This window comes from Nannobrachium achirus (genome assembly GCF_963921795.1).
Source record: "Nannobrachium achirus genome assembly, chromosome: 19".
Classification (NCBI taxonomy): Eukaryota; Metazoa; Chordata; class Actinopteri; order Myctophiformes; family Myctophidae; genus Nannobrachium; species Nannobrachium achirus.
The window spans coordinates 4,369,031-4,396,177 of NC_137826.1; the positions used below are offsets into that span (position 1 = coordinate 4,369,031).

The following is a 27,147-nucleotide window of genomic DNA, read 5'->3' on the forward strand; positions in this document are numbered from 1 at the left end:
CTGCTGCTGGTGGTAACTAAAAGATGGCTGCTCCAGCTCCGGCGGCAACGGCTTCTTCTCCCCCCGCCGCTCTGTGTCCGGCTTACGCCGTGGTGTGCTCCTTCCTGGAGCGCTACGGAGCCCTGCTGGACCTGCCGGAGCTCACCTTCCCCCAGCTGGAGCGCTACCTCCAGGACCAGGGCTCAGGTGAGCAGCCAGCCCCACAAAGGCAACCCGGGGAAGAGGAGAGGGGAGGCTGGGGAGGAGAGGAGCGTTAAGGAAGGCGGGGGGGTACTTTAGCCGTACTCCCGTCGAAAAATAGCAGAGCTACAAGCTCACCGCGCGTCACCTCCGCGACGCGCGCTGAGCTTGTAGCTCTGCTATTTTTCGACGCGAGTACGGCTAAAGTCCAAACCCCGGGCTTGTATGTGTTCTGTTGTAGGAGCTGTCGTTAGCATCATGCTAGCTTGGGTTAGCTAACTGCTGCTGTGTTATTGTGTGTGTGCGTGCGTATTTTTTCTCGTTGTTTGTATTCATGGGGTTTTTGTGAACACTACGAGGCCGTTAATTCGAAGAAGAAGTGGCGCTCGTTGCATGTGTTTTTTTGTTGTTTTGTTTTAGTTGTTGTTGGCAGAACGGTGTTTGGTTTTCTCTGTGCTTGGAGCTGCTGCGGCTTCTTTCTTTTTAATTGAGCTTAAAAAAAATCCCCCCCTTTCTCCAGCACTAGCCTTTATCTGCTGTTGGACTGGTTGAAATGCACACAGACACAAACAGTCAACACACACTCCTTCCTAATATATAAACTAATATAGTGTAATAGTCACTATGATGAAGTGGTTGTTCATTAAACATGCGTGCATGCTTTGGGATGTTTTTGTTTTGTGCAGGAGCAGCGTTGTGTGTGTTTTCGGTGCCACATTCGACCGTGTACTTTATTTACAGTTACATTTCTGCATACAGTGGTGGTCCGCTGCGCTCGGTGCGCACGCGCAGTGCGCTGCTCCTCTACGTCGCGGGTTCCCAAACGGTGGGTCGGGGACCCATCTTCTCGGTCGTTCACGGACCAGTTATGGACTCGAGTAAAAAAAAGTCACATTTTTCAAAATATGTGTTTTTTTTTTAATTATTATTTAAAAAATAATAATTGTATCCATTTTAAAACGAACACATCTAAGACATTCCATAATAAAAATAAATACATTAATAATAATAATAATAATTAACCGTTTTGCGTTGTGAGCTTGTAGATCGGCTATTTTCACTAGTTTGGGTCTCCCAGGCAAAAGTCTCGTTTATCTTTTTGGGCTTAAAAACGGCTATGTTCTTCCTGAACTGAACGTTACGTGTGTGTGTTGTTGTTGTGTAATTACGCCTCGCTCGGTGATGCTGCAGACCATGCACGTTCAAATTAAAGGGCGGAATGAACGTGTCGTCACGTGTCCCCCCGGCGATCGTTGTGTTGCCAATGTTGTTGTTATCATTTGTGATCCTCTCTGTTTTGTTTCATTTTATTTGATAATAAGGCTGCTTTTTTTCGGTGGCCATCTTGTAGACAAAGTAGAGAAAGGGGATGGAGTGGCAAAGAGACTAGTACAGTTAGCACTAGCAGCACTGATCCATACTTGTGCAGTGATTCTCAACTCTTTATTATGTATTAAAGCAGTGGTTCTCAACCTGTGGGTCGGGACCCCCAGGGGGTCCCCAGATGATTAACTTAATGTGCAACATTGTTAATTCTCACTCAACTGTAAACAAAGTAAACCAACATTTTAAGTGTATAGAGGGTATCTGCACATTTCTATGTGACAATCTAAGCGGAGTTTTTAATACCTCTAAAATGAGAAATGAAACATTGGTCAAATATTAGAGGCAGTTGTGAGCATTTCACAATAGAACTGTGTTATACAAAGTGTAATGACTTTACTCTTAGTGTTCGTCCAAGTGTCCTGGTCCCCAGTTAAAATATGATTATTCTGGAGGTCGAGGCCTGAAAAGGTTGAGAACCAAAGGAACCTCTGAGAACCCAATCTATTCTACACTGTAAACTCCTCAGTGTTCTGTTAATTTAACACTCAGTGTGTGTGTGTGTGTGTGTGTGTGTGTGTGTGTGTGTGTGTGTGTGTGTGTGTGTGTGTGTGTACATTTTGATTCCATTTGTGATTGATAGATTCAATGCTTTATTAGCAGTTTGCAAAAATAGCACAGTAAAGTACAGTACACTTACATACCTGTAAGGGCCATTTGGCTACTTATCAATCTTTTATCTGTGGCCCCCCCAGGGACCCCGGACCCCATATTGGGAACCACTGATCTAACTACACAGTATCCTGTGTTAATGTAACTATGAGTGTATAATGTACCCTCTCTCAGACTTACAAATGGGTAAATTAATACTGATTTAGCTACTGGCTTTGCAAGATACGTTTGGGTGACAGCATTATTATGTTGTATTGGAATATTGATTATCCAGTTTAATTTAATGCAATACATTTTCCTCAAAATATGTTGGGTAAATGTGTTAAATTGGGACCCTTCAGTTGACCCACCAGTGAGCAAAAGGAATAGTTTTACACCTGTTATACTGCAAGTTGCAACAGTATCTCATTTTCAGTATGTGCCTGTGTGGTGGAAAATATTCAGTATTATTGGTTGTGTTGACATATTATCTTTATTTCACTATTGTACTAGTTTATCTGCTAATGATAGCCATCCATAGGCAAACATTCGCAAAAATAGCAGATCTGCAATCTCAAATGCGGCACGCAGTGACGTGAATGCTTTATATATCTGTATATATCTGTATGTGTTTACTGAGTGTTTGTATATCTTCCTCAGTCCCAAAGCTCTTGGTGGACCTTCATGTGAAGTTGCTGAGGAAGATCGGGAAGTCGGTGTCCGCAGATAGATGGGAGAAACATGTTTTAAAGGTATGTTGTTTTTACATAGTAATTACACATTGGTAAGACAAGTACTAAGTATTGTTACTCTGAAAATAGGCTATGGAATGCCATTCATGAATTAGGATTAGCAGATATTAAAACAAAATGGCATTAAAAACAATATATTCTCTTGTATGCTCTTTTTTTTTACTTCATTACTACAATCATAATCTGCAATGTATATATCCATATATTTCCATGTAATACGTTAACTTATAGATATATATAAATATATATTATTTATGATGATATTAGTCTATGCTAATTGTTGCCTCAACGTCAGCTCACTGCTTTGTTTGCACTGTGGCGAAAAAAAAAAAAAAATGAAGCCAACAACATGTCAAAGAAATTTGGTATAGAGATGTCAAAAAATGAAGAAAAACAGAAACAAAAAATCTGATATAATTGATCATTTCTAATACCATATATTCTAAACAGATTTGCTCAGAATTCAACGCTACTTGGGCATGGGAGCTGGAACAGAAAGGATACCAGAACATGTCGGTGGAGTGCAAAATAGGAATCCTTAAAGTAAGTCACACTCTTTGCTGCACAATCAATATTTTCCTAGCATATTATTATTTGCTGTTATGTGATAGCAGTTATTAATTCCACAATGTTTGAACAAATGGACATATTGCCTACAGCAGGGGTCAGCTTCAGGTCAAACCTTTTCAAAGACATTAGATGGTGGGCCAGAATACAATCAATGGCTAATTTAGGACGTGGAACTTGCAACAAACAACCTTTTATATAATAATAACTACCGTATTTTGATATAAAAGTTAATATGTGTGTGGTAAAACAATTGATAGAAAAGCATGTGGAATCAAATGTTACAGGTGCACACAGAAATGCTAATGTAACTGTTTTTGTGCAGGCCCCATCCTTGAATGTGGCACTTTAATTAAAAAGTTTCAAAATAATACTTTATCAGGAGACAGATACTCCTTTTCAAACAAGAGCTCTTTCATTCAGGGTCCCTTAGAACGGAGAGAGAGACAATGTATCATTTAAGGCATGTGAAACACATCTTTGGTTTGTGAAGTTTTTCATCCAAAAGTCTCAAGAGGAAAGTTGACAGTGAAAACATAACATTCAAAGAATGGAAATGGAACTATTTTGTTCATCCTACCAAAGATATTGCTGTCCATATCCTACCTGGACTGTCGTTCAGCTACTGTCACTGTAATCACTGTATCAGTATTGTGTGCTAATACAGGGGTCTTCAACGTTTTCAGGCCAAGGACCCCTTAACTGAGAGAGAGATGAAGCAGGGACCCCCTCTACATGTTGTATAAATGCGTTATGCAGATTTTCATAGACTTGTTTTACACAAATCCAACATAGACTGATGACATCAGTCTATGTTGGATTCGTGTTCATGTTTTTTTTTCCCCAGACATTTAGCCACTTCAATCGTCGATAAGTAGTAAACTTGACTTTCTGTACTTGGTCTGCTCTTTTTAACCTCTACACCAAACCACTTTGCTGAAAATAGCCGATCTTCAAGCTCTCCACGCCTCGCAGCGCAAGGCGTTGAGAGCTTGTAGAACTGCTATTTTTGGCTAAAAGTTCTCCTCAGAATAGGGATTCGAGGTTTCAAAGTTTTTAATTGAAAATAATTATCCTATCACACAAGGATTTGGTGGGCCCCCCTGTAGTAACTCTGAGGACCCCCTAGGGGTCCCGAATAGGGCTGTCACGATATGACATTTTACATGACGATTAATTGTCACTCAAATAATTGGCGAATCGCGATTAACGATTTAATTGTATTTTTGTTGTTGATAATTACATTTCTGTTTGGCTTTTAGGCTTTGAAGTTGCATATGGCAGATATGACACATAACCTAAACACATAAATAAATTACTGACATATTTGACAACTTACTACTTAAAAAATAACATTGATAGTGGAAATAGCCGATCTACAAGCTCACAACGCGTCGCATCTGTGAGCTTGTAGATCTGCTATTTCCACTATTTCTGCCATTTTTCAACATTCACGATTATGACGATTATGACAAAATAATTGCGATAATCTCAAATAATCACGATTAGACGATTATGTAATAATTGTGACAGCCCTAGTCCCGAACCCCCTGTTGAAGACCCCTGTGCTAATATATTTATTTTTGTCTTTTGTTTGTCTTCATACAGTATCTATGTGAGTGTCAGTTCGATGACAACGTTAAGTTCAAGACGGTGATCAATGAGGAGGATCCAGATAAGATGCGACAGCAGCCCATTGGCCGGGACAAAGATGGACAGATGTACTGGTTTCAACTGGACCAAGACAACAACGTGCGGGTCTATGTGGAGGAGCAGGACGACTTGTCTGGGATGTCTTGGAAGTGTATTGTCAGGTAAGCCAGCAACATTTGGGATTGTTTTGTGTGTGCACTTATTTTGACTGGAAGATGATGGGCTGCGTGAAATCTCGCTATTACGACGTCCCCATCATTTCGACTAAGGCAGGGGTGGGCAACTTTGATGATGGCGAGGGCCCCTATATTTCCACCTTCACTCCAGAGGGCCACATTGCATATTGCTACGTCGTACCTTGTCATTCTAGTATCTCATACAAAAGAAGCAAAAATAGCAGATCTACAAGCTCAAAACGCATCGCGCTGCAATGCGTTTTGAGCTTGTAGATCGGCTATTTTTGCTTATTTTGAATTGGAATCCTAAGTAATTTTTTGTTATTTTTTAATTGGAATCCTGAAATTTAGTTATATACTCATGTTAACTTTATGAACCTAAATACAAATACATTGTATATAAAAAAAATACATTTTAGTACTACTATACTAGTCATTAAGCTACTAATATAGACTGATGGAATTAAAGCAGGTCATGTTTGGAATTGTAACAGCTGAAATCAATAATGTATCAGTATTCCGGTATTAACCTGCGGGCCGCATTAAGTGAAGGTGGGGGCCGCATGTGGGCCCCGGGCCGCCAGTTGCCCATGTATGGACTAAGGGTTAGGTTTTAGGGTTAGGTTTAGGCATAGTGGTTAACATTCACCAGGTTAGCAAGCGTCGGCAGGTTAGCATTTCACCAGGTTAATGTTACGGTATGTCAAAATGATGACACGCTCCTGATGGGCTGTGCTTAGGGCTGTCACAATTACAAATTCTAAGTTGACGATTGATTGTCGCACAAATAATTGCCATTAACGATTTGATTGTGTTTTTGGCATTGAACACAGGCAAACAGAAATGTAATGTAATTTGATTACGAAGCCTCGTAATCAGTAGCTTCCTAATCAAAAATTGCACAGGGCAGATAAGACAAATAACTGAAATATACAAAGAAATTACACTTTCAAAACATTTCAAAATAGTGGTTCTTAGCTTGTAGATCTGCTACTTCTCAAATAATTGTGATTAGATGATTATGTAATACTTGTGACAGGCCTAGCTGTGCTGTCAACCTTAAATATTGACTGTCTAAGTTAGCAACCAATCTAGAGATGCTGCGATCTAGATTTTTCACTTTTGATCCGATTACCTATATGGCAGAATCAATACCGATCCGATATAGCACATATGAAATATGATATGTACAGTATAAATAAGTAAAATAAAATGAACGCATATACTGTATTTATGATCGTCGTTTTCGCTGCAATCTGATCTACGTTTTTTGGCTGATATTGGGCCGATATCCGATCTGAGGATCGGATCGGTCGCATCCCTAAACCAATCGATACATTACAGCATTCTCTGTAAACAAAATCAACATTTTAATTCATGTAAAGTCGTTTAAAGAAGTGAATGAAAATAAAACAGATTTATTAATCCTGGACTCCTCAGGCAGGTGGTACCAGAGTCGAGGAACTCTGACAAATGCCTGTCATCCTTTGTCTTCAGTCTCAACTCAGGAAGCCAAACAGACTGGTACCATGGAGAGAGCAATCACATTTCCACTGTCTGTCCTTTTCTCCATGCAGAGACAGAAATGACTTGGCAGAGATTCTGGCACTGCTGAAGACACAAATTGACCCTTCAATGTTTGCAAAAGAGGAGAAAGAATCCAGAGCATCCAGCCCCAAGTCTGAAGATGCTGAAGATATAAAGAATGGGGAAGAAGGTAATAATAATGACAAATGCAATGTGCTGTGTAGTTATCCATTTCTATGTTGTTTCATTATAATAGTTTACAGCAGGGTTCCCCAATAGGCGGCCCGCGGGCCATTTGCGGCCCACAGGGGGCTACTGTCTGCCCCCCACCAACCCCAGTAATAATGGTAGTATAAGAGCAGCAACAACACTAGTATATCGTCGTTGTTGGGTGGAAACCTTGTATGTCCAAAACCGTTCGTTTTGTATTTATCATCTAAAGAATTTACTAAACTAGTGAAAACAGCCGATCTTCAAGCACACAACGCCTCGAATCGCGAGGCGTTGTGTGCTTGTAGATCTGCTGTTTTCACTAGTTTTGTGCGACGATCTTGTATGATGAAGCAGGGCTTTGCTTTACCAAAAGACGTACACGTTTGAAACTTGGAGATACAAGGTTTCTGCCCAGCAGTGACGATATCTGAACTGTCGCTGGAGTAGCGGAAACGCCACCGTCGCCCCCTGCAATGTTGTGGCCCTCTGCTTGGTACCCTAGGCCTAGACATGATTCGGACCTTGGGGAAAACTATTTGGGGAACCATGGTTTACAGTAATGCATGTAAAAAAAAATCTATTACACTTATTTTGTATATTTACTATGCACAAACCAAATGGAAATTTCTATTACAAACCGAATGCTCAACTGATCCTTAATTTGTTTTCAATTGTAGTAAAAAAGACAGAGTCAGATGAAGAAGGTAAACCTTCCAAAGACGCTCCTTGCCCAGTCTCACCAAAAACAGAGAGCAGCGAAAACCTTCCCCTGAAAGACGAATCAAGATCAGATTTGATTGAGGCCAAGTCACCAGCGAATGGCATCAAAGATGAGAAAAAGGAATTGGATCCCGGCGTCCAAGCAGAAAAGCCTCCTGTGGATAACAGTGTCGTTTCAAATGTCCAGACCATCAAAGAGGAGCCCATGGAGTTGTCAGAAAGTACGGCAAGTACTGTAAAAGTCGAAGCCCCGCCAAACTCTGAAAAGTCTTGTGCATCGCTGAAAACGGACCACGCTGAGGATGCCAAGAAAAATGCTGCGGAGGAACTTCAACGGGCGATGAATGACCAGCAGGCCAAAATACCCTTGAAGAAAAGAGGGATGAAGCTTAGCGAGGGCTTTGACACAAGTGGCGGGAGTCGCATTATTGTCCAAAATCCATCTATCGCTCAAGTCAGGGAACCACCGAAGATTGAACAGAGAATGGAAGAAAAAAAGAACGAGCACAACGTGGCTGATTATATCAATGGAGATGACCGGCATGCAACAGAGAAAGGTGTACCAGTCACACGTCTGTGTGAGTCAAATACAGATGCCGAAAAACACAGGAACTCTGCCGATGGTAAACGGCAACCATCTAAAATCATCTCTGAGGAAAGTAAAGCCGCCGAATCCAGTCAAAAGGAGATTCCTGCCACGGCCAATGAAGGGATTAAAAATCAGACGATGCAGGGAGGATGCAACACACAGAAGTCTGTGGAATCGGCAACATCACATGAAGCGGAGAAAGAAGTTGTTGCAAAAAAGGTAGAAAGGGAAAACACAGTGGTTTCGTGTGGGAAAGAATCTTCGATAAAATCTCCCTCACATGTTGTAGCAGCAGAGCCACCAACACCGTCCAAGGACGCTACGAAAGCACTTTTGTCATCCAATCATAAAGAGGATGAAAAGAAGAACAATTCTAAAACCGTTGACGCAACAGCGGCTCGTACAGCAGATGGGCCACCAGCAGTAAAAGACATGAACAAATCAACGTCTGATCCCACAGACAAGGTTATTTCTAATCAAGAAATCGATTCATCAGTTGCATCGAAACTGGCAAAATGTAAGAGTCATGAGAAATCCGCAGATAAAGCTGCCCCTGAAGATATGGCCATATTGGAGAAGAATAAGCCAGGAAAACCAAACATAACTAAGATTACAGAAAATGTTGCTGAGCCTAAAGACATGTCAAAACGGGATACAGGTCCAAAGAAGCCAGATGGTTCTGCACTTGCAGTGATGTCAGGAGTAATAAAAAAGACCGACGCGCTGTCCTCCGACAGGGACAACACACATAAGTCCAATGATCCTAAAGAGATGATAGGACACCCTTCTGTCATTAAAAAGACAGAAGTAATAAAACGCGGTAATGATACAGGTAGCCTGGTGAGCCCCATCGACGCAAAAGCATCGTCAGTCATTCAAAAGGAAGATAAGCCATTTCTCAATGAACGTTCAGAGAGGCTGGAGAACACTCAACAGATGGAAGGATCCTCCGTTATTAAAAAGGCAGAAAGATCAGATGCACCCAAACAGGCAGAAAAAACAAATGCCAGTAAAGAGATGGAAAAAACAGATGCAGCCAAACGGGCAGAAAAAACAGACGCTCCTAAACAGACAGAAAAAGCAGACGCTCCTAAACAGGCAGAAAAAACACCTGCCCGTAAGCAGACGGATAAGGCAGATGCACCCAAACAGGCAGAAAAAACTGAAGCACCTAAACTGGCAGAAAAAGCAGGTGCACCTAAACAGGCAGAGAAAACAGATGCACCCAACCAGGAGGAAAAAACACCTGCCCGTAAGCAGACGGATAAAGCAGATGCACCCAAATTGGCAGAAAAAGCAGTCACACCTAAACAGGCAGAAAAAACGGATGCACCCAAACAGGCAGGAAAAACGGATGCACCCAAACAGGCAGAAAAAGCAGGTGCAGAAAAAGCAGTCACACCTAAACAGGCAGACAAAACGGATGCACCCAAACAGGCAGAAGAAACACCTGCCCGTAAGCAGACGGATAAAGCAGATGCACCCAAACAGGCAGAAAAAGCAGTCGCACGCAAACAGGCAGACAAAACGGAGGCAGAAAAAGCAGACGCACCCAAACAGACAGAAAAATCGCCTGCCCGTAAGCAGACGGATAAAGCAGATGCACCCAAACAGGCAGACAAAACGGATGCACCCAAACAGGCAGAAAAAGCAGTCGCACCCAAACAGGCAGAGAAAAAGGATGCCCCCAAACAGGCAGAAAAAGCAGTCACACCCAAACAGGCAGACAAAACGGATGCACCCAAACAGGCAGAGAAAAAGGATGCACCCAAACAGGCAGACAAAACGGATGCACCCAAACAGGCAGAAAAAGCAGTCGCACCCAAACAGGCAGAGAAAAAGGATGCACCCAAACAGGCAGAAAAAGCAGTCACACCCAAACAGGCAGACAAAACGGATGCACCCAAACAGGCAGAGAAAAAGGATGCACCCAAACAGGCAGAGAAAAAGGATGCACCCAAACAGGCAGACAAAACAGATGCACCCAAACAGGCAGACAGAACGGATGCACCCAAACAGGCAGACAAAACGGATGCACCCAAACAGGCAGACAAAACGGATGCACCCAAACAGGCAGACAAAACAGATGCACCCAAACAGGCAGGCAAAACCGATGCATCTAAACTGACAGAGAAGAGTGGCAGCCTCCAAGATGTTGCAATGTCTGAACCCAAGCAGGAAAAGAACGTGGCAGCTGATATGGCCTCTGAAGAGAAGGAAAGGCTAAACAAAGTACCCTCCAAAGACAAGGAGATTGCTAAGGTGTGTGAGTCCATGGAGGTGGAAGTGAGGAAAGAGGATCAGTCTGAGCCCAAGTGTGATAAGGTCAAAGCAAGAACGACTACAGTCAACAAGGTCGAGGAACCAGCTAAAGAGAAAGGCAAAACATCTTGTTCTGTAGAAACAAAACACATTTCTAAAAAAACTGCTAAGAAATCTGATGGCATAAAAGAAGATAAAGAACAATCTGAAGAGCATCCCGTTGACAAGGAGCCAGAGACGTCGTCTGCTTCACCCAGGGAAGATGGAGAAGACAAACACAATGAAAATGTCAAAGGCTCAGACAAAGAGACTCCTAAAAATAAAAGCAAAACCCCTCCATGTAAAGACAAAGAAAGTGAAGGTACCAAGACAAAGGAACATACCACTATGGATGATGAAAATAACGATAGCAAGACATCAAACGAAATGGAGAAACCAGAGTCCTGTACAAAAGCAAGCAAAGAGCCTGTCAATGATGATCTTAAAGATAAGGAGGGAGAAGACGAGAGTGAAGAAGAGTCTTCTTCTGGAGAAGAAAAGAAAGCTGTTTCGTCCAAAGTTCGGAAGGAAGGCGTCTGTCCTAAAAGGAAGGTCTCGACAAGCCGGACCAAAGCCGAACTGCTGAGGGAGGAGCGACAAGGGGACTCTGAGTCTGACACAAATGTGGGGAGATCTCTTAGACGGTCTGCACGGATCTCTAGGCCATCCATAAAGGCAGTGGAGACCCAGGACCGGAGGCTGGAGAAAAGACAGGCGACGCCGCCATCCGAGAAGCACGACGAGGACAAGGGTGACAAAGACGACGACGAAGAGGATAAGGATGATGGCGTGAAAGCTGTGCAGAAGAAACCGAGGGAGAGAAATGACGACCCGGAGTCTCAGTCTAAATCTAGGGTAAGCTCCTTTCTAACCCACTAACCACTTAAATACCATGTAATTAGTTGACCGTGGTTTCCCAGGGCTCTATACCTGGTACGCTTCATTTTCCTTCTACACCAAATCTGTTTGGCTTTTGATCAGTAGGAAGTAACTCATGTAAGCATGTAAACAGCCAATTGTCGTCATAAGTACCCTGAGAATTAGTGACGCTGCGATATAGATTTTTCACCTTCGATACGATATACGATATGACCGCATCTAAATCGATACTATTCCGATATGGATCGATACGATACAGCACATATTTTGCTTGTATCGGAGCGTTATATCGGTCATTTTAGCTGAATTCCGATACGATCCGATATCCGTTTTTTTGCTCATATCGCTCCGATATGCGATACATACTGTACAGGGTTCCCACGGTCATGGAATTCCTGGAAATATTTTGAAATTAGAAAAATATTTTTTCCAGTACTGGAAAAGTTTTGGAATTGATCAAGGGTCCTGGAAGGTCCTGGAAAAAATAGCTATGCATTGTCTTTGGTTATTGATTTTGTTAATACCTCTAAAATTACAAATTCAGTTGGCCAAATTGTCAAATATTAGAGTCATAAATTGTGAAAATAGCCGATCTTCATGCTCACAAAGCCTCGCAACGTGAGGCGTTGTGAGCATGTAGATCAGCTATTTTCACAATAGAACCGTGTTAACAAAATTCCTCTACTCTTAGTGCTCGTCAGGGTGCCGGGGTCCCCAGTTCAAATATAATTATTTCGGGGGTCACGGCCTGAAAAGGTTGAGAAGCACTGGCAGACACTGCCTCTCTTTAGGCATATTGCTCATAGCAGTAAGCGACTCGTTATTGAGCTGAATTATTGTGATATAGTCCTGGAAATCGGGTTAAATATTCTGGAAAAGTTTTGGAAATGAATTGGTAAAGATGTGTGGGAACCCTGACTGTATATCGTATCGCGGCATCGCTACAGAGAACATCAGTTAACACAATCCTTTTTTTCTTCAGGGGAGAAAGCGGCGGAAGGTACGGTGGACCAGAGCGCGACGCAAAAAGAAAGGCTCCGAGGATGACGACGGCGACGACAGCGTGGACTCTTCCAGCGAAGACTGGGAGACGGAGGAAGAGGACGACAGCGACGAAAGCTTCAAGGTCGAGAGAAACCGGAGGAGAAGAAACCGGAACAGAGAACAGCGGCGCAGCGACGCCTCCTCAACGTCCTCTGACGATGACCTACCTCCAAACGATGACCCCTGCAAACACTGTGGACTCCCCAATCACCCCGAGCTGGTAGGTCTCTCCACTCTCTGTCCACATTCTCCTCTTGAAATCATATTAAGCTAGGTGCAATAATTATTGATGTAAGAGGTTGGGCTGCATTATATGGTGCCAGAATAACAACCTCTCTAAATGTCAGTAAGACTAAGGAAATCATTGTTGACTTTAGGAAGTCTAAAGTAAATCACATCCCCCTTTCCATCAATGGTTCATCTAATGGACAGTTTCAAATTCCTGGGTGTACACATCACAAACACACTCACATGGTCTCTAAACACCAAATGTATCCTCAAGAAATACAGCAGCGACTGTACTTTCTGAGGCGCCTCAAGAGATTTGGCTTGAGCACCAAGGCTCTTGTGAATTTCTATTGTTGCACCATAGAAAGTCTTCTGACAGGTTGTATGAGTGTGTTTTTGTGACCTGGTTTGGACTGTAGACAGCTACAGAGGATTGTGAAGACAGCAGCTAAAATCATCAGCACAGAACTGCCACAGCTCCATACAATCTATACCACACGCTGCAAGAAAAAATCTCAGAACATCATTAAAGATAGCAGCCAATGCCATCCCGACCATACCCTATTCTCACTCCTCCCATCCAAAAAAACGTTACCGGAGCATCAAATCGCACAACACTCGTTTCAGTAATATTTTTTTTGCCCAGGCAGTCAGGTTGCTCAACGAAGGGTTGAAACATAGGCACTGTACTCACTTTTAAACTGTACACTCACTGTTACACTGTATGGTTTGTATGTTGTGTTTTTTGGGACTTGTTTTTGTGTGGCCTGCATGGTATGTGGGTCCACACTCCTGTCGGTCACTGTGACCATGTCTTTGTGTAATAAGGCTGAGAGTGCTCTTGGCACAAGCATTGCATTGTATCTGTACTCGTATGGATATATGTGGCAATAAACCTGAACCTGATTTTCTAATCGATTAGTTTGATTAATCGATTAGTTTGATTAACTGTTGTGCCCTTAACTCATTCGTAGTTTACGGCCGTAAAGCCCGTTAATTTCTCTATGTCTTTCACTGCCGGCTTCTCCTACCTGTTAACGTGGGCGCTCGTCCAGTTCCCATAGTGCGTGATCGGACACTGCTATGCATCGTGTGTTCGCGTATTCCATCAGCTTCTCAAATCCGTTGAAACTTTTTCAATTGATCAATAAGTTCTCCATCTGTAAGCCGCGGAGTTCAGACAGAAAGTTAACGGGCCAAAATAGAGGACGGACTTCCGCTTCCGGTTCAGGGACTCCAATGTTAAAAGTTGTCCGCTCAATAATGTGTCCGTGTAGAAACCGATCACGGAGCATTAGTTCCGGCCTATTTTAGTTCGGTTCGATAAAAAAATGTTTTTTAATTAATTTTTATTACATTTACGGGTTCTACGGGCATGGCAGAGAAGGGGTACAAAGGGGTATTTTGATGGCAGAGTTTGAGTTAACTCATCTGGTGCCGATCCCGAACTAGTTCGGCTTTATTTCAATCTAATACAATCTTTTTTTTTATTAATTCACTTACCCCGAGCTGCTTGTAGAGTCGTGGGTGGTCCTGGCTCGCTAGCCGCTAGCCAGTTAGCCATTCTACTCTGTCCGACGATATATTCCATTAAAAATGGTTTAAAATACATTTTTGAGCTCCCCAATGTTCACCCGATGTTCGGCGCCGCTTCCGATGAGTACACGAGTGTGCCGATCCCGAAGTAGTTCGGCTTTATTTAATTAAATGAATAAAATGATAAGAGGCCTTCTGAAGCCTGGCTTGATTTTTGTAGCTACTAGCCGAAAGCTAACAACGTCCCGGCCGGCCATAATTTGCGAACGCAATCGCCAATCTCCGCCTAATCCAATGAAGGACCGCATCTTTAAAGGCTTATATCTCTTTTTTGTGTTTTTGGAAAGCGGCGCGAGGTTTATTTACGGCGAAATCGCCCAAAAATGATCTTTTAGATGACAAAATGGGAATAGCCATTCTGTTAGCATCTTCATCCGGGACATTTCCATGCAGTGCATCAACGTGAGCACGTCAGGTCCTGGAAGCTGAAGTCCTGGAAGCTAAAGCGCTCGCCTATGAGAGATGCGCTGGCATTCTTTGGCCCCTAGAGGGCGCTGGCACGCAAAGAGTTAATAAGAAGTTGTGTATGAATATCTGCTGCCTGTGAAAAAGGTTGTTTCATAAATCAGCTCAAATTATTTGGGGAGAGTTCTGGGGGTAAAAATGTCTTTCAAAATTCAAAATAATTCCCAGTCCTTTGATGCAGTGATTTAACACAGTTTACCATGACCTCATTATTGTCCCCAACTCTCTTGTTTCTTGTTACCCTCTCCCAGATCCTCCTGTGTGATTCATGTGACAGTGGTTACCACACAGCCTGCTTGAGACCTCCTCTCATGATCATCCCTGATGGGGAATGGTTCTGTCCGCTGTGTCAACACGTACGTAACCGTCTTTACAATCTGAAGAATGGTGGGTGGCCATTGGCAACCACCTCTTTTTTTGATCTACTAGATCAGTGGTTCTCAACCTGTGGGTCAGGACCCCCAGAGGGGTCCCCAAATTATTTTGGGGGGTCCCCAGATGATTAACTTAATGTGCAACATTGTTTTCTCACTCAACAGTAAACAAACCAACATACGGTTTAAGTGTATAGAGGGTGTCTGCACATTTCTAAGGTGACAATTTGAGGACGTTTTAATACCTTTAAAATGACAAATTAAACATTGGCCAAATTGTCAAATATTAGAGGAAGAAATTGTGAAAATAGCCGATCTACATGCTCACAATGCCTCGCAACACGAGGCGTTGTGAGCATGTAGATCTGCTATTTTCACAATAGAACCGTGTTATACAAAATGTAATGCCTCAACTCTTAGTGCTCGTCAGGGTGGGGGGGGGGGGGTCCCCAGTTAAAATAGGGTTTTTAGTTTTTTTCTTTCTTCAAAAATAGTCACTTTTATTAGTCATATTAATTACTTGTGCAAGTAGAGCGTGCAAGTACTGTAATCGGCTGGGTATGTATGTAGGTGTCCAACTTTTTTGAAGACCGTAGCCCTGAAATGGCTGGGATTCTGGGAATGTATGTACTGTAGGTGTCTCCCTACAGCCAACGTGGGACCAGCATTCCTGGTGATGCCACTGGTGATGTCAGCAGAGTTTGGTATAGAGAGTAACCATTCTTGGTAAAGTCTTCATTAACAGCCAATGAGGCCAGCCGGGCACACCTTGTGGCGTGCTCTGCTTGCACACAAGTTGGCCATGTGTGGCCTGCTTGTACGTGAGGCGCAAGTTGGCACCTCGATAGAGTTCAGTTCTAGTTATTATCATTATTATTATGAAAGGTTTGACTTATTCTATGCTTGTATTCTAAATGGCAGCCTATAGTATAAAACCAGTGTTGATTTTCACTGTCTGGCACTGGCTTATCACATCAGCATTGGAATATGGCTGAGTGATGATGTGGCCAAAAGGGTTGCCCACCCCTTAGTTAGATACAAAAATAGTGTCATCTGAAAACAAAGGTTTGACCAGTATGCAGTGTTGCGTCTTGTTAATGCTTCTTCCCCATGGGACCTCTTTCCCTTGTAGAAGCAGCTCTGTGACAAACTAGAAGAGCAGCTCCTAAACCTCGACACTGCGCTGAAAAAGAAGGAACGTGCAGACAGAAGGTGAGCTGTTTATTAAAGAACTTGTAGGATCTATGGAAATTATACAACAGGAAGTTCAGACTAAGCAATCTGATTGCTTGCTCAAATGAGCATAGCCATTCTCAAATGTCCTTTTAACATCAGTGTACGTTTTGCGAACTGTACCAATCACAGTATAAATATTAGTCCGCCGCTGTTCAGCCTTGTTTAACAGTCAAATACATATTTCTATTGTTGGAAGCAAGACATTAGCACCTTCCTGCTCCTCCAACAAACATCAAAGAGATCTTTGTAAACAAATTTTGATTATTTCTAAAAGTAAGATATGTGGCAAAAAAAAGTTCATGGTACTTAAATGTTTTGTTCCACAAAACAACTTCCTAAATGTACACTTGTTGTGTGATTTTTGAAGCTTAAATGTAATCACCAGAAGTGAAAAGCTAACATTACGCTATGAACAAACTACACCACTGTCGGAAATTGTGAAAAATTGCGATCGACTACCTGTACTTTCGTTGCGCAACACCATCATATGATGACATTTTTAAATAGGGATCAAGTGGTTCAGTCAAATGAAGTTTCACAGCCAGTTCTTCTCTCCTCCAGGAAAGAGCGTCTCGTCTACGTTGGCATCAGTGTCGAAAACATCATTACACCTTCTGTAAGTATGCTGGATATTCATGAAGTAATGGCAGCAACACATTATCATGGGCTCACATGCTGATTTACTCTCCCGCGTCTTTCCACCAGGTGGAGGTAGAGGATGAAAAAGAAGAAGTAATAGTAAAGAAGAAAGAGGTCAAGCGGAGCAAAAGCTGGGGTCGAAGATCTACCAGGGTGAAAAAGAACATTAGCTACAGGTACATGCACCGAGAGAACAGCCATGGTGACACAACCTGCCTTTATAATCAAAACTGAATTGAACCTTCTTATTGTTTTATACTTTTGTCCCCCAGATTTGATGAATTTGATGAGGCTATTGAGGAGGCTATTGAAGAGGACATCAAAGAAGCAGAAGGTGGAGGTATATACCGCATTTCATACTAGCCTGTATTCAATTAAAAGCTGGTTTGTATACTAATAGAGGTGTAAAGACCGCATGCTTGTTTTTGCCAACGAACCTAAGCACAACAGAAATCCTCATCCCCTTGACTTTCGGCACCTCTGCACGGTCCAAGTGAACACAGCAGAGCGCTCCCTAGTACCTCCTTGCCCACCGGCCCCCACCGTTGTGAAAATGAGAGGGCGTGTAAAGGCCAGGAGAAAGAACAGGTGGTTTAAATGAACATACGTGTCACAAGGATGCTATGTTCGCTATGATACCCTGATAACAGGGGGAATACGTTTCTTTGTATACAGGGTTTAAGTGTTGTAAGTTTGATCAAAGCACATTGTCGCCAACAAAGTACCATCACTCTTACAGGAGCCGGTCGGGGGAAAGACATGGCCAACATCACAGGCCACAGCAGGGGGAAGGACATAAACGTCATCCTGAATGCGGGGGAGGAGGGGAAGGAAAATGGCGGGCCGCCCCGACCCGCCACTGGCCCACGCAGGAAAAAGCGCCGGCGACTCAACGACCTGGACAGCGACAGCACCGTGGACGAGGAGGAGAGTGAGGACGAGTTCCGCCTCACTGAGAGGTAATTGCGATTAGCGATTTAAATTTTGCTTTTGGCATTGAACAGATTAATGAAAAGTAGTTATAGGGCAGTTTTGACAAATAACTACAATACATTTTCAGGCCAGGATACCTGGGATTCTCCCAATCAGGAGGAAGAAATAATACAGGATTCAAGATAAACGATTTGAACATTTAAGTGATGATGAAAACCTGTTTGGATAAAATTGAACACTATATAGCAGTGATTACTGATAACTATCGGAATATAGAACTTCGACCTTTCAGACTTAAAAAGGAGGAAACATACCACTCTGAAAGCTAAAACATTATTTAATTTGTACGTTCGCATGCAGTTCTGACGAGGAGGAATTTGTGGCGTCGGAAAATGCCGAGAGCCAGTCAGAGACCGGCTCTAATGACAGTGGAAGCGCCGGTGGCGGACGTCGCAGATCGTCACGTGCTAAGAGACAACCCAAGCGCCGGAAAGGTAGACGACGACGCAGACCTAGAGGTTACTCGGACGACGAAGAGGAAGAGACGGATGAAGATGACGAAGATGAATTTGGTACTCAGACACTTACAGTATATTTCTTTTCAAGTTTTCTATATTAATCCTTCACTTTCTTCTCTGTTAATCTACATTTGAAGATCGGTTGTAGGTAGAACACAATAAATCCAAGAGCTTAAACTTCAGCAGGTTTTGATGAATGGACATTACGTTCAACACCATGATCTCTAATGCGGACTCATCCCAGGGTAGTGTTCTGTCACCTCTGCTCTTATACAGATAGCTGCAGAACTTCTCAAGAGGGTAGTTATCTTGTAAAGCTCTCTCTCTCTTGACAAGCCTATTTGTCTCTTCTCTGGGGCTCAGAGTCAGATCATGTTTGTGCCCTTACCTGCCTTCCTCATATAATGTGATGACTTCTTCAACCCTTTTCAAAAGTGTTATGCACATCCAAGGTTGCTGCAAGACAAAGTCAAATGAAGTAAAGTAGCTGTATGCTCCGAGTAATCTTTAATTGTGCAAAGACAGGGAATGGTCTTCCTCGGGTTTGGAGTAAGAAGTTGTGGATGTTGTCCATAGAGGTAGAGTGAGAGCAGAAGAGAAAAGGGAAAGAAACACTGCTAGAAAAGTTTACATAAACAAATATATTTACAGTACAGATAGTGTATGTGACGGCAGGTTGTACATCATGTTTAGAACTTAAGCATAATATGCAGTTGTGTACGTGTTCTTTAGAAACATTAGCGTCATATGCAGGGTGTACTTAGCAAGACGCCATGAGGCAACAAAAAAAAAAGTAGGTACAGTGTTAGACCAGTTTTTGCAACAGGAATGGTCATATTGACATAGTTAAAAACCACCTCAGGTGAAAGTTAACATTAACAACGCCAGATAAAATCCACATAAGGAAGTATATGAATGTAATCTACATGAGGGAAACAACACGTAAGCTTGTAGATCAGCTATTTCCGCTATTTTCAAAAATGTTTTTATAGTATAAAATGATTAAGTACAGTTGTGCTCGATATTATTCAACCCCCTCTGACAAATGTGTTCCATAGTGTTGACTGCATGTTGCATGTCCATGTGTAGTTACAGAAGGCTCCAGTGAGTTCAGCGACAGTGACCTGGACATGAGTCGGCGGCGGTCTCGCAGGACCGCCGCAGTGAAGAAGCAGGTCAACTACTGCGAGACTTCAGAGTCCGAGGGCTCCAGGGGTGGCACCAAGACTTCCAAGCTCAAACCAGGACTACGGCCGGGCAGCTCGGACAGCGAAGGTCAGTTCAGTCCCAATCTACAGTTAAACTCACAGACCGACGCTTAGGGATGATTATCGACAACCGTGTCCGATTTGCCCTAATTCATTGGAATGCCGCCCACGTTTTCTTTCTTTATTATACAAAAAATATATATATATGTCACGGTTAGATAGAGAAACAGGGAGATAGAGAAACGGAGCGTTCGGCGTGCGGCGCCGGGCGGAACAAGCGCTCACCCACAACAACGTCTTCCAGGCGGAGCCGCCGAGTTACGAAGCCCCCCTGTGTCCACGAAGCCCCAAGCGGCGCGAAGGCCAGCGGTCCTTGGTCCTGCTCTTCGCCCCCGAGCGCCGCAGGCGCGAGTGGCCGCGAAGAGCGGGCCAGGGCCGCGCGGCCGGCGGAGCGCCGCGCGAGTTACGAAGCCGTGGTGGACGCAATCGTTATATTAATATTTGCCCAGGCCGTAAGGCCTGGGCAAGCGCACAATAAACGCCCCGTCCAAGCGACTACAATGGAGCTAATGGCTAAGCTAGGCTAAGCTAGGCTAGGCTAGGCTAGGCTAGTAAACAATGTCGCAAACGAGTGACGTCAGCGCCTGAGTTGCCTCAATGCCGTTACGTTTCAATATCACGCCCTGAGTATGAGTGAATGGCTGTCGTACGCCACCTGGTGGTGATTAGTGTGTGGTGAACTACAAAACGAGCGCTCTTACCATGGTTTCACTGAGTTACCCAAAATCCCTGTAACATATATATATATCAAAAAATCAAAGTGAAAACATTAAAAAAAAAAAATAATTAGACTAAATCGATTGGTGTGATACTGTGATTAACTACTTTAGCACCATTTTATACTTTGTCGTACAACGGCATCGTGCAAAACTTGCGATCTACAAGTTCATTGTGCATCTCAAGCTTATAGGGGGAAATCTCGATATTTCTACGTTTCATTATTTCGACTAAGGGTTAGGTTTTAGGGTTTGGTTTAGGCATAGTTTCACTGTGGTTAGGTTTAGGCTTAGTGGTTACATAATCGTTTAATCGCAGTTAGGCTTAGGTTTTAGGGTTTGGTTTAGGCCTAGTTTCACTGAGGTTAGGTTTAGGCTTAGTGGTTACATAATCGTCTAATCGCAGTTAGGCTTAGGTTTTAGGGTTTGGTTTAGGCATAGTTTCACTGAGGTTAGGTTTAGGCTCAGTGGTTAACATTCACCAGGTTAGCATTCACCAGCATCGGCAGGTTAGCATTTCACCAGGTTAACATTCACCAGGTTAACATTCACCAGGTTAACATTCACCAGGTTAACATTCACCCGTGTCGAACAAATGGAACGTCGAACAAATGTTATGTCACAACGTCGACACGCTCCCAGCTTATAGATCAGCTTTTTTCATAGAAAATGATTTTCAAAGATCTTTTGCACCCGTCCAATTTAGTTCTCTCATTTCTTCCACAGCGAGTTTGTCCAGAGGCTCGGAGGACGAGCCGCGGGAGCGGAGGCCGAAGAAGAGGAGGAGATCGGACTCGTCGGAGGAGGAGTCCCGGCAGCGCAGCCGCCGGCGTCTCTCCCTGAAGCGCCGGAGAGCCTCGGAGGAGGAGGACAGCAGCTCCTCCTCCTCGGACGAATCCGACGAGGAGGACCGCCCCGTGCGCAAGCGCGTCAACCGCATCGACTCGGACGACTCCGACGACAACGAAGAGGAGGAGAAAGGGAAGAAAGGCGCCGCCGAAAAGGACGAGGAGGAAGGCGGCGCCGCCGCCGCCACGCTGGGGAAAGGTACGACGAGCCCATTGGACTACAACCTGGGGGAGCTGCATCCCCCCACCAACGGACAGAGCCCCATAAAGAGCCTGATGCCAGGGGCGGCGGGCGCTTCTTCGGGCCTCGAGGCCAAAAACAACGGCAGTGCCACGACACCGGCCGCCGCCGCGGCGGCGCCCAACGGCCTCGTCTCCTCCCAGGAGATGGCGCCGCAGGACGACGAGGACGACGACCTGCTGGGCGTCACGGACTTGGTGGAGTTCGTCTGCAATGAATGAACGAACACGTTGTAAAGAAAGAAAGAAAGAAAAACATGGTGTACGTTTCTTTTTTTGTGGTATTGTATTTTTGTATCGTTTAACTTTATTATTATTATAATCCGCCACCCTCACTGACGATGTTCATCGCCAGCACTCCCTGTCCTTTATATAATCGCCGTCGGGAGCTCCTCGGCCCACCTCAACAAAAAGTATGACCTGGATCGCTGTGAACAGTCACCAGTCTGTTCCTCTCCTGCTCTTCCTCTGGGAGTTTGTACAAATCAAAGGATTCTTTGACTGTCGGGCGTGATCGGAGACTTATCTTCGCTGCATTATCTCGCAACGGAACTAATCCCTGTAACACGAAGCTTAGCTGCCAAACCACACATGATTTTCCTACTAGAGACATTCATTCACGAGTCACAATCATGTTCCTTCCCTGTAAGTCTCGTTATTATTATTTTATGCTCAAGAAAACTGTCCCGAAACCCATTTCTGAATCCTGCCACGAGGCTGTGATGTCGTGTCTGCTTTTGCTGGAAAACCGGTGTTGACGTGTACAACTTTCTAGTAGGGCTGACACGATTATGATATTTTACATGACGATTATTTGTCACTCAGATAATTGCGATTAACGATTTAATTGTGTTTTTGTCGTTGACTATTACATTTCTGTTTGGCTTGCCTTGTAGGCTTTGAAGTTGCACATTGCAGATATGACACATAACCTAAATATACAAAGAAATTACTGACATATTTGACAACTTTATACCAGAAAAATAACATTGATAGTGGAAATAGCCGATCTATAAGCCCACTTGTGAGCTTATAGATCTGCTATTTCCACTACCCTTTTGATAGTGTTTGAAACTATATTAACATTTCTCAACATGGAAACGATTATGCAAAATAATCGCGATTACCGCAATTAGATGATTATGTAATAATTGTGACAGCCCTACTTTCTAGGATAACATTTTGTCTTATCTTAATACAAAATCACTTTGTTTTCGTGTTTTTTATGAACGACAAAATATGGGCTGGGGTTAAAGTTAAATGCATTCCGTGATTGACCTGAAGTTCTGTGGATCAATTTGTTGAAATTGAATCTGTTCTCAGTCCTTACATTACAAGGTTTTATTTTTAATATCTAAGCTATGATATCTATGAATTGAAGACACTATTTTAATCATTTCTTTTAAGCATAATAAACCCTTGTTTTTGCTCCGAGCACAGGTATTTTAAACACACATCTGACTCCTAATGGTTCAATAATATTTGGCTAACGCACCAACTAAAGTAGTTGGTGAGGAGTTAGCCCCATCAATTGCACATGTGCCAGTGCCAGTTGGGGGAGGAAGATCAAATTTCAGATTGTAGCTTTTATCATAGACCTTTTAGTGGTTTCTACCCCAAGTGTTCGATTGTTGTGCCGTCTCGCATATACACATTCAATTCCTCCGAGCATTGGGAGATTTAAATGTGTATATGTGACGCAAGTAGAATAGAGCAATCCTTATTCTCGCTTGTTCTATTTGAGCATGCACACCTATTTTAGACATGTTAGTTTAGCTTTTTGTATATTATTGTATACATATATAATAATAATTTTAAATTTGTGTACTGCCAGTAATATCAGTGGCGATATCCCCTTTTAGATGCGATTGCTATCCTGTAATGGGATTAGCGAGACAAAGCGATTCAAATTACCGTACTGCATTGGTAAGTCCTCTGAACTTGTGTCCCTCCCAATTTTGAGATTTAGAATAGACACGTGTATTATAACGATTATTTTGTTTGTGGATTTTTCTTTTCTCTTTTTTTTTTTTTTTGCTTTTTTGTAATGTATTTTTTATACTCAACCCTCTTTGTTGTCTGTGGCTCACTTTAAAGTGGCTTAATTCTTGTGTACATTGTCCGTTGTTGTAGGTTAAAAACCTTTTTTTTTTTATATTCCAAACCATTATTCACTAAAGAACATGAATACCCGCACAACTCCCCTTTTTGTGTTTGTTCATCTCTACAGGCAGATTTATTTTGACTTGGTTGTGCGCCGGTGTCGTGCACCGAACATCGGCAATCTACAAGCTCGCCGGTCGCAACACTTGGCGAGCTTGTAGATCGACTGTTTCCGTTGCGAAACCCTAGTATAACTCAGGTTTGTCCCTCTGCTATAAGTATGGCGTACCGTACCGATCATAGAGGATACTACACCAAATGTAATTTCACATCGCATCTTGCTGCAAACGTCCCGCCTTTGTGTTCTCATAGTGCTCATAAAATTGAGGGTTGCTTCAACTAAAGTCATGTATAGTAAATCACTGACTTGGGACCTCAAATCATACATTATTATACATTAATAAATGAGACAGTGGAATAATTTAGTTTTTTTGGAACCATATATAGCAAGATTCAAGCTGGGTTAGTTGTGTGGACAAAAAGTGAAAGCGCAATTACTCTGACCTCAGTCTGTATATTTAGTTTTTGCTGTAACATATTTAGAGGCATTGACATTGAGCGGTGCTAACCAACGAGCACGGTATGTCCGTATGAGCACGGAACTCCATGTATGGAGATGACTAACGTCACAGACAGAACGGCCCATACAAGGAGATATGCACCCGTGTCGTGTTTTGATACCATCTTCGCACTGATGCGATTTTTAGTTTATTTTTGTAATCATGGGGAAATATATTTGGCAATTCCTTGGGATTGCATGAGTTTCTAATAGTTTTCTTTTGTAAGGACATAATCTAGGCACAACATCTTTTTTTTTTTTTTTTTTTTTGTAATGATAACTATCATGATTTCACTGTTAAATTACCGGGGGAAAGATTTGTCAAGTAAACACGACGGATTATGTGCAGTGAAACTCGTTTATAACATGCCAGGGAGGGATGCGAAGTCATCATGGAATCTGCAGGAAACCGTTGTCTGTAGAGGATTGGAGTGGGGGGTGCAGAAAGCCGACGGTATTTGTAAAATATGTCTGTAAATTGGTCATGGCATGGTCTTCACAAAGGATAAACCACTCTCTTTATCATGTCATGTCTTGATATTTGCCGTGGCCAAATTATCATTTGCGAAGCGAAATGACATCCTTGTGATCCTGACGGTGCACACAAAGTGGTATAGACTGCACTACACAATATTTACAGTTTGTAACCACATGAACCTTTAGTGTCGCTATTCTGGCTGTCTCATAGGCGAATATGTCACATTTTGGCTGGTAATAGCAGAGCTATAAGCTGCTATTTCTTATAGATGTGCTATTTCCAGCAGTTCTGTAAGCCACAAAGCGACGCATTGTGATCTTGTTGATCGGCTATTTTAGGTGAAGGGTTTTGTGTAGGGGGAAGAAAGGAGATGGACAAAGTATTAGAACCCTGGGGGGCCCCAGTCGACAAAGTATATAGGGTTTAAGTGCCATGGGACACAATACAGCATATCGTCACTGTCGGGCAGAAACCTCGTATCTCCCAAGTTTCAAATTTGTACGTTCTTTCGCAAGGTAAAGCCCTGCTTCATCATACAAGGCCGTCGCACAAAAGTAGTGAAAACAGCAGATCTACAAGCACACAACGCCTCGCGGTGCGAGGCGTTGTGTGCTTGTAGATCGGCTGTTTTCACTAGTTTAAATCATTTTATAAAATGATAAGTGCAAAACGAACAGCTTTGGACATACAAGGTTTTCATCGGACAACGACTATATCCAATCAGGAACTACAGAGAATTCAACCCCCCACCACCCGAATTGTGCACATTCAATATCTAACTATTTTCTATATTCTCAAAAGTATTAATTTTTAGATTTTGGTTATGAAATAACCAGTAGCGAGACCTGCATATAGGGAAGGATAGATATTTGAGCGAGGGACTGGTGATGTACGTGAAGAACAGCAGGTTAGGGGTGGGACGGGAGGGGAGTTGGTGCCAATGACTGAAATGTTAGTCGCCCATTACCTCATATAAGAATCTGGGAGAAAAGACAGCTTGTCTGGTGTGTATAGAACCTTGTAGATTGGTCTTCTGTGTTTTGTCTGGTCCTTATGTTTTTGTTAACTTTACTGTTATTTCTTATGAATCTGATCTTGTACATTTGTCATAATAAAATGGGGTTAAACCTGATTCTGACCTGTACTTTCCTTTTTTTTGGAGCGGTGCTCCTGGAAGGAGCTAAGCTCCAACATCTGGCTTTGTCCCGGATGCGAAGCTTGGCCTACATCTGGCCTACATCTTTGCAGGAAGCGCCCAACATTTGTTGTACATCCAGGGTCATATTTGCCAAGTTTTGTGGGATGCTTAATGAAATTACCTCATACATTGCACCGCTCACTTCACACTAGGTGTGATTATTTGTCCCTTTCTTTTTTATACATTGTTTTAGGGAGACATCATATTTGCTCTTGAAACAAATGGACATCCAGTCCAATGACTATTTTGTAAAAAAGAAGAAAAAAAAAAGTTTAAATGAATCTGTTTAGCTGAAATAGCTTGGGGTTTAAGTAGTTAAATCAAGCATTGAAAGTCAGACCGGTTACTGGTGAATCATGGGTATCCAAACAACAGTTTCAGAGTCCCAAACTGTAACTCTTTCATGTGGAGTATTTATGTTGACTTCCAACTGAGTGACGTGACTTGACGTGATTCTGTTCGGATGCCTTAATAAACGTCAAATACAGCACTGATATTTGATCAACACTAACCAGTAGAGAGAGTTGCTGCTGATAAAACATTTGAATGGGCTTTCAGGTAGAAAATGCTTGGTATGTAAGATGAGGGGAACTTTTAAGTAGAAGGGCCCAAAGGCCTGAAGGTGAGGGTGCTCTTTCTGGTACTCAGAATAGGGATGCGGTTAAAGGATATAACGATGAATCATATTTTACAGTACACAACACTTGCTTAAAATCAAAATGGAATTATAATTGAAAGAAAGAAAGAAGTCTACAACTGTATCTGCATACCATTTGTGTATGTGTGTATGCTCTTCAGTGTGCACGATAGCATCACCAGCCTCAACAAGGCATAAGGTCAAATAACTCACATTGCTTGGACCGTGAGTTGTGTGACTGTCATTGTGAGCAAAGCAACACAACTCATTCATCTGATTCCTTGAAGATTCACAGAATAGGACATCTCTAACCGTACACTCCAGTGTGTGTGTATCTGATTGAAAATAGTTGGAATGTCTCCAGAAAACAAAAGTCACATGTGTGTCAATGGAATGCAGCTAGGGACCCCTTAGGCCAAAGGGCCTCTAGAAAGCATTTTAGAAAACTAAAACCGACAATATATTGTGGGTATATA

At 42.8% G+C, this 27,147-nt stretch overlaps 1 protein-coding gene across 1 annotated transcript; it reads left to right on the top strand.

Annotated features, from left to right (window-relative positions):
- Positions 1 to 23: 23 nt before the first annotated feature.
- Positions 24 to 25,376, top strand: rsf1b.1 (remodeling and spacing factor 1b, tandem duplicate 1; the record flags this gene model as incomplete). The annotated part of the gene is made up of 16 exons (XM_080748605.1): positions 24 to 186; positions 2,815 to 2,906; positions 3,357 to 3,449; positions 5,082 to 5,287; positions 6,880 to 7,019; positions 7,720 to 11,507; positions 12,514 to 12,795; positions 15,116 to 15,220; positions 16,371 to 16,450; positions 17,036 to 17,090; positions 17,180 to 17,289; positions 17,386 to 17,453; positions 17,853 to 18,072; positions 18,407 to 18,618; positions 19,654 to 19,839; positions 21,275 to 25,376. The coding sequence occupies 16 exons, from the start codon at positions 24 to 26 to the stop codon at positions 21,856 to 21,858; spliced, it is 6,384 nt and encodes a 2,127-aa protein (XP_080604731.1). The 3' UTR covers positions 21,859 to 25,376.
- Positions 25,377 to 27,147: the final 1,771 nt, after the last annotated feature.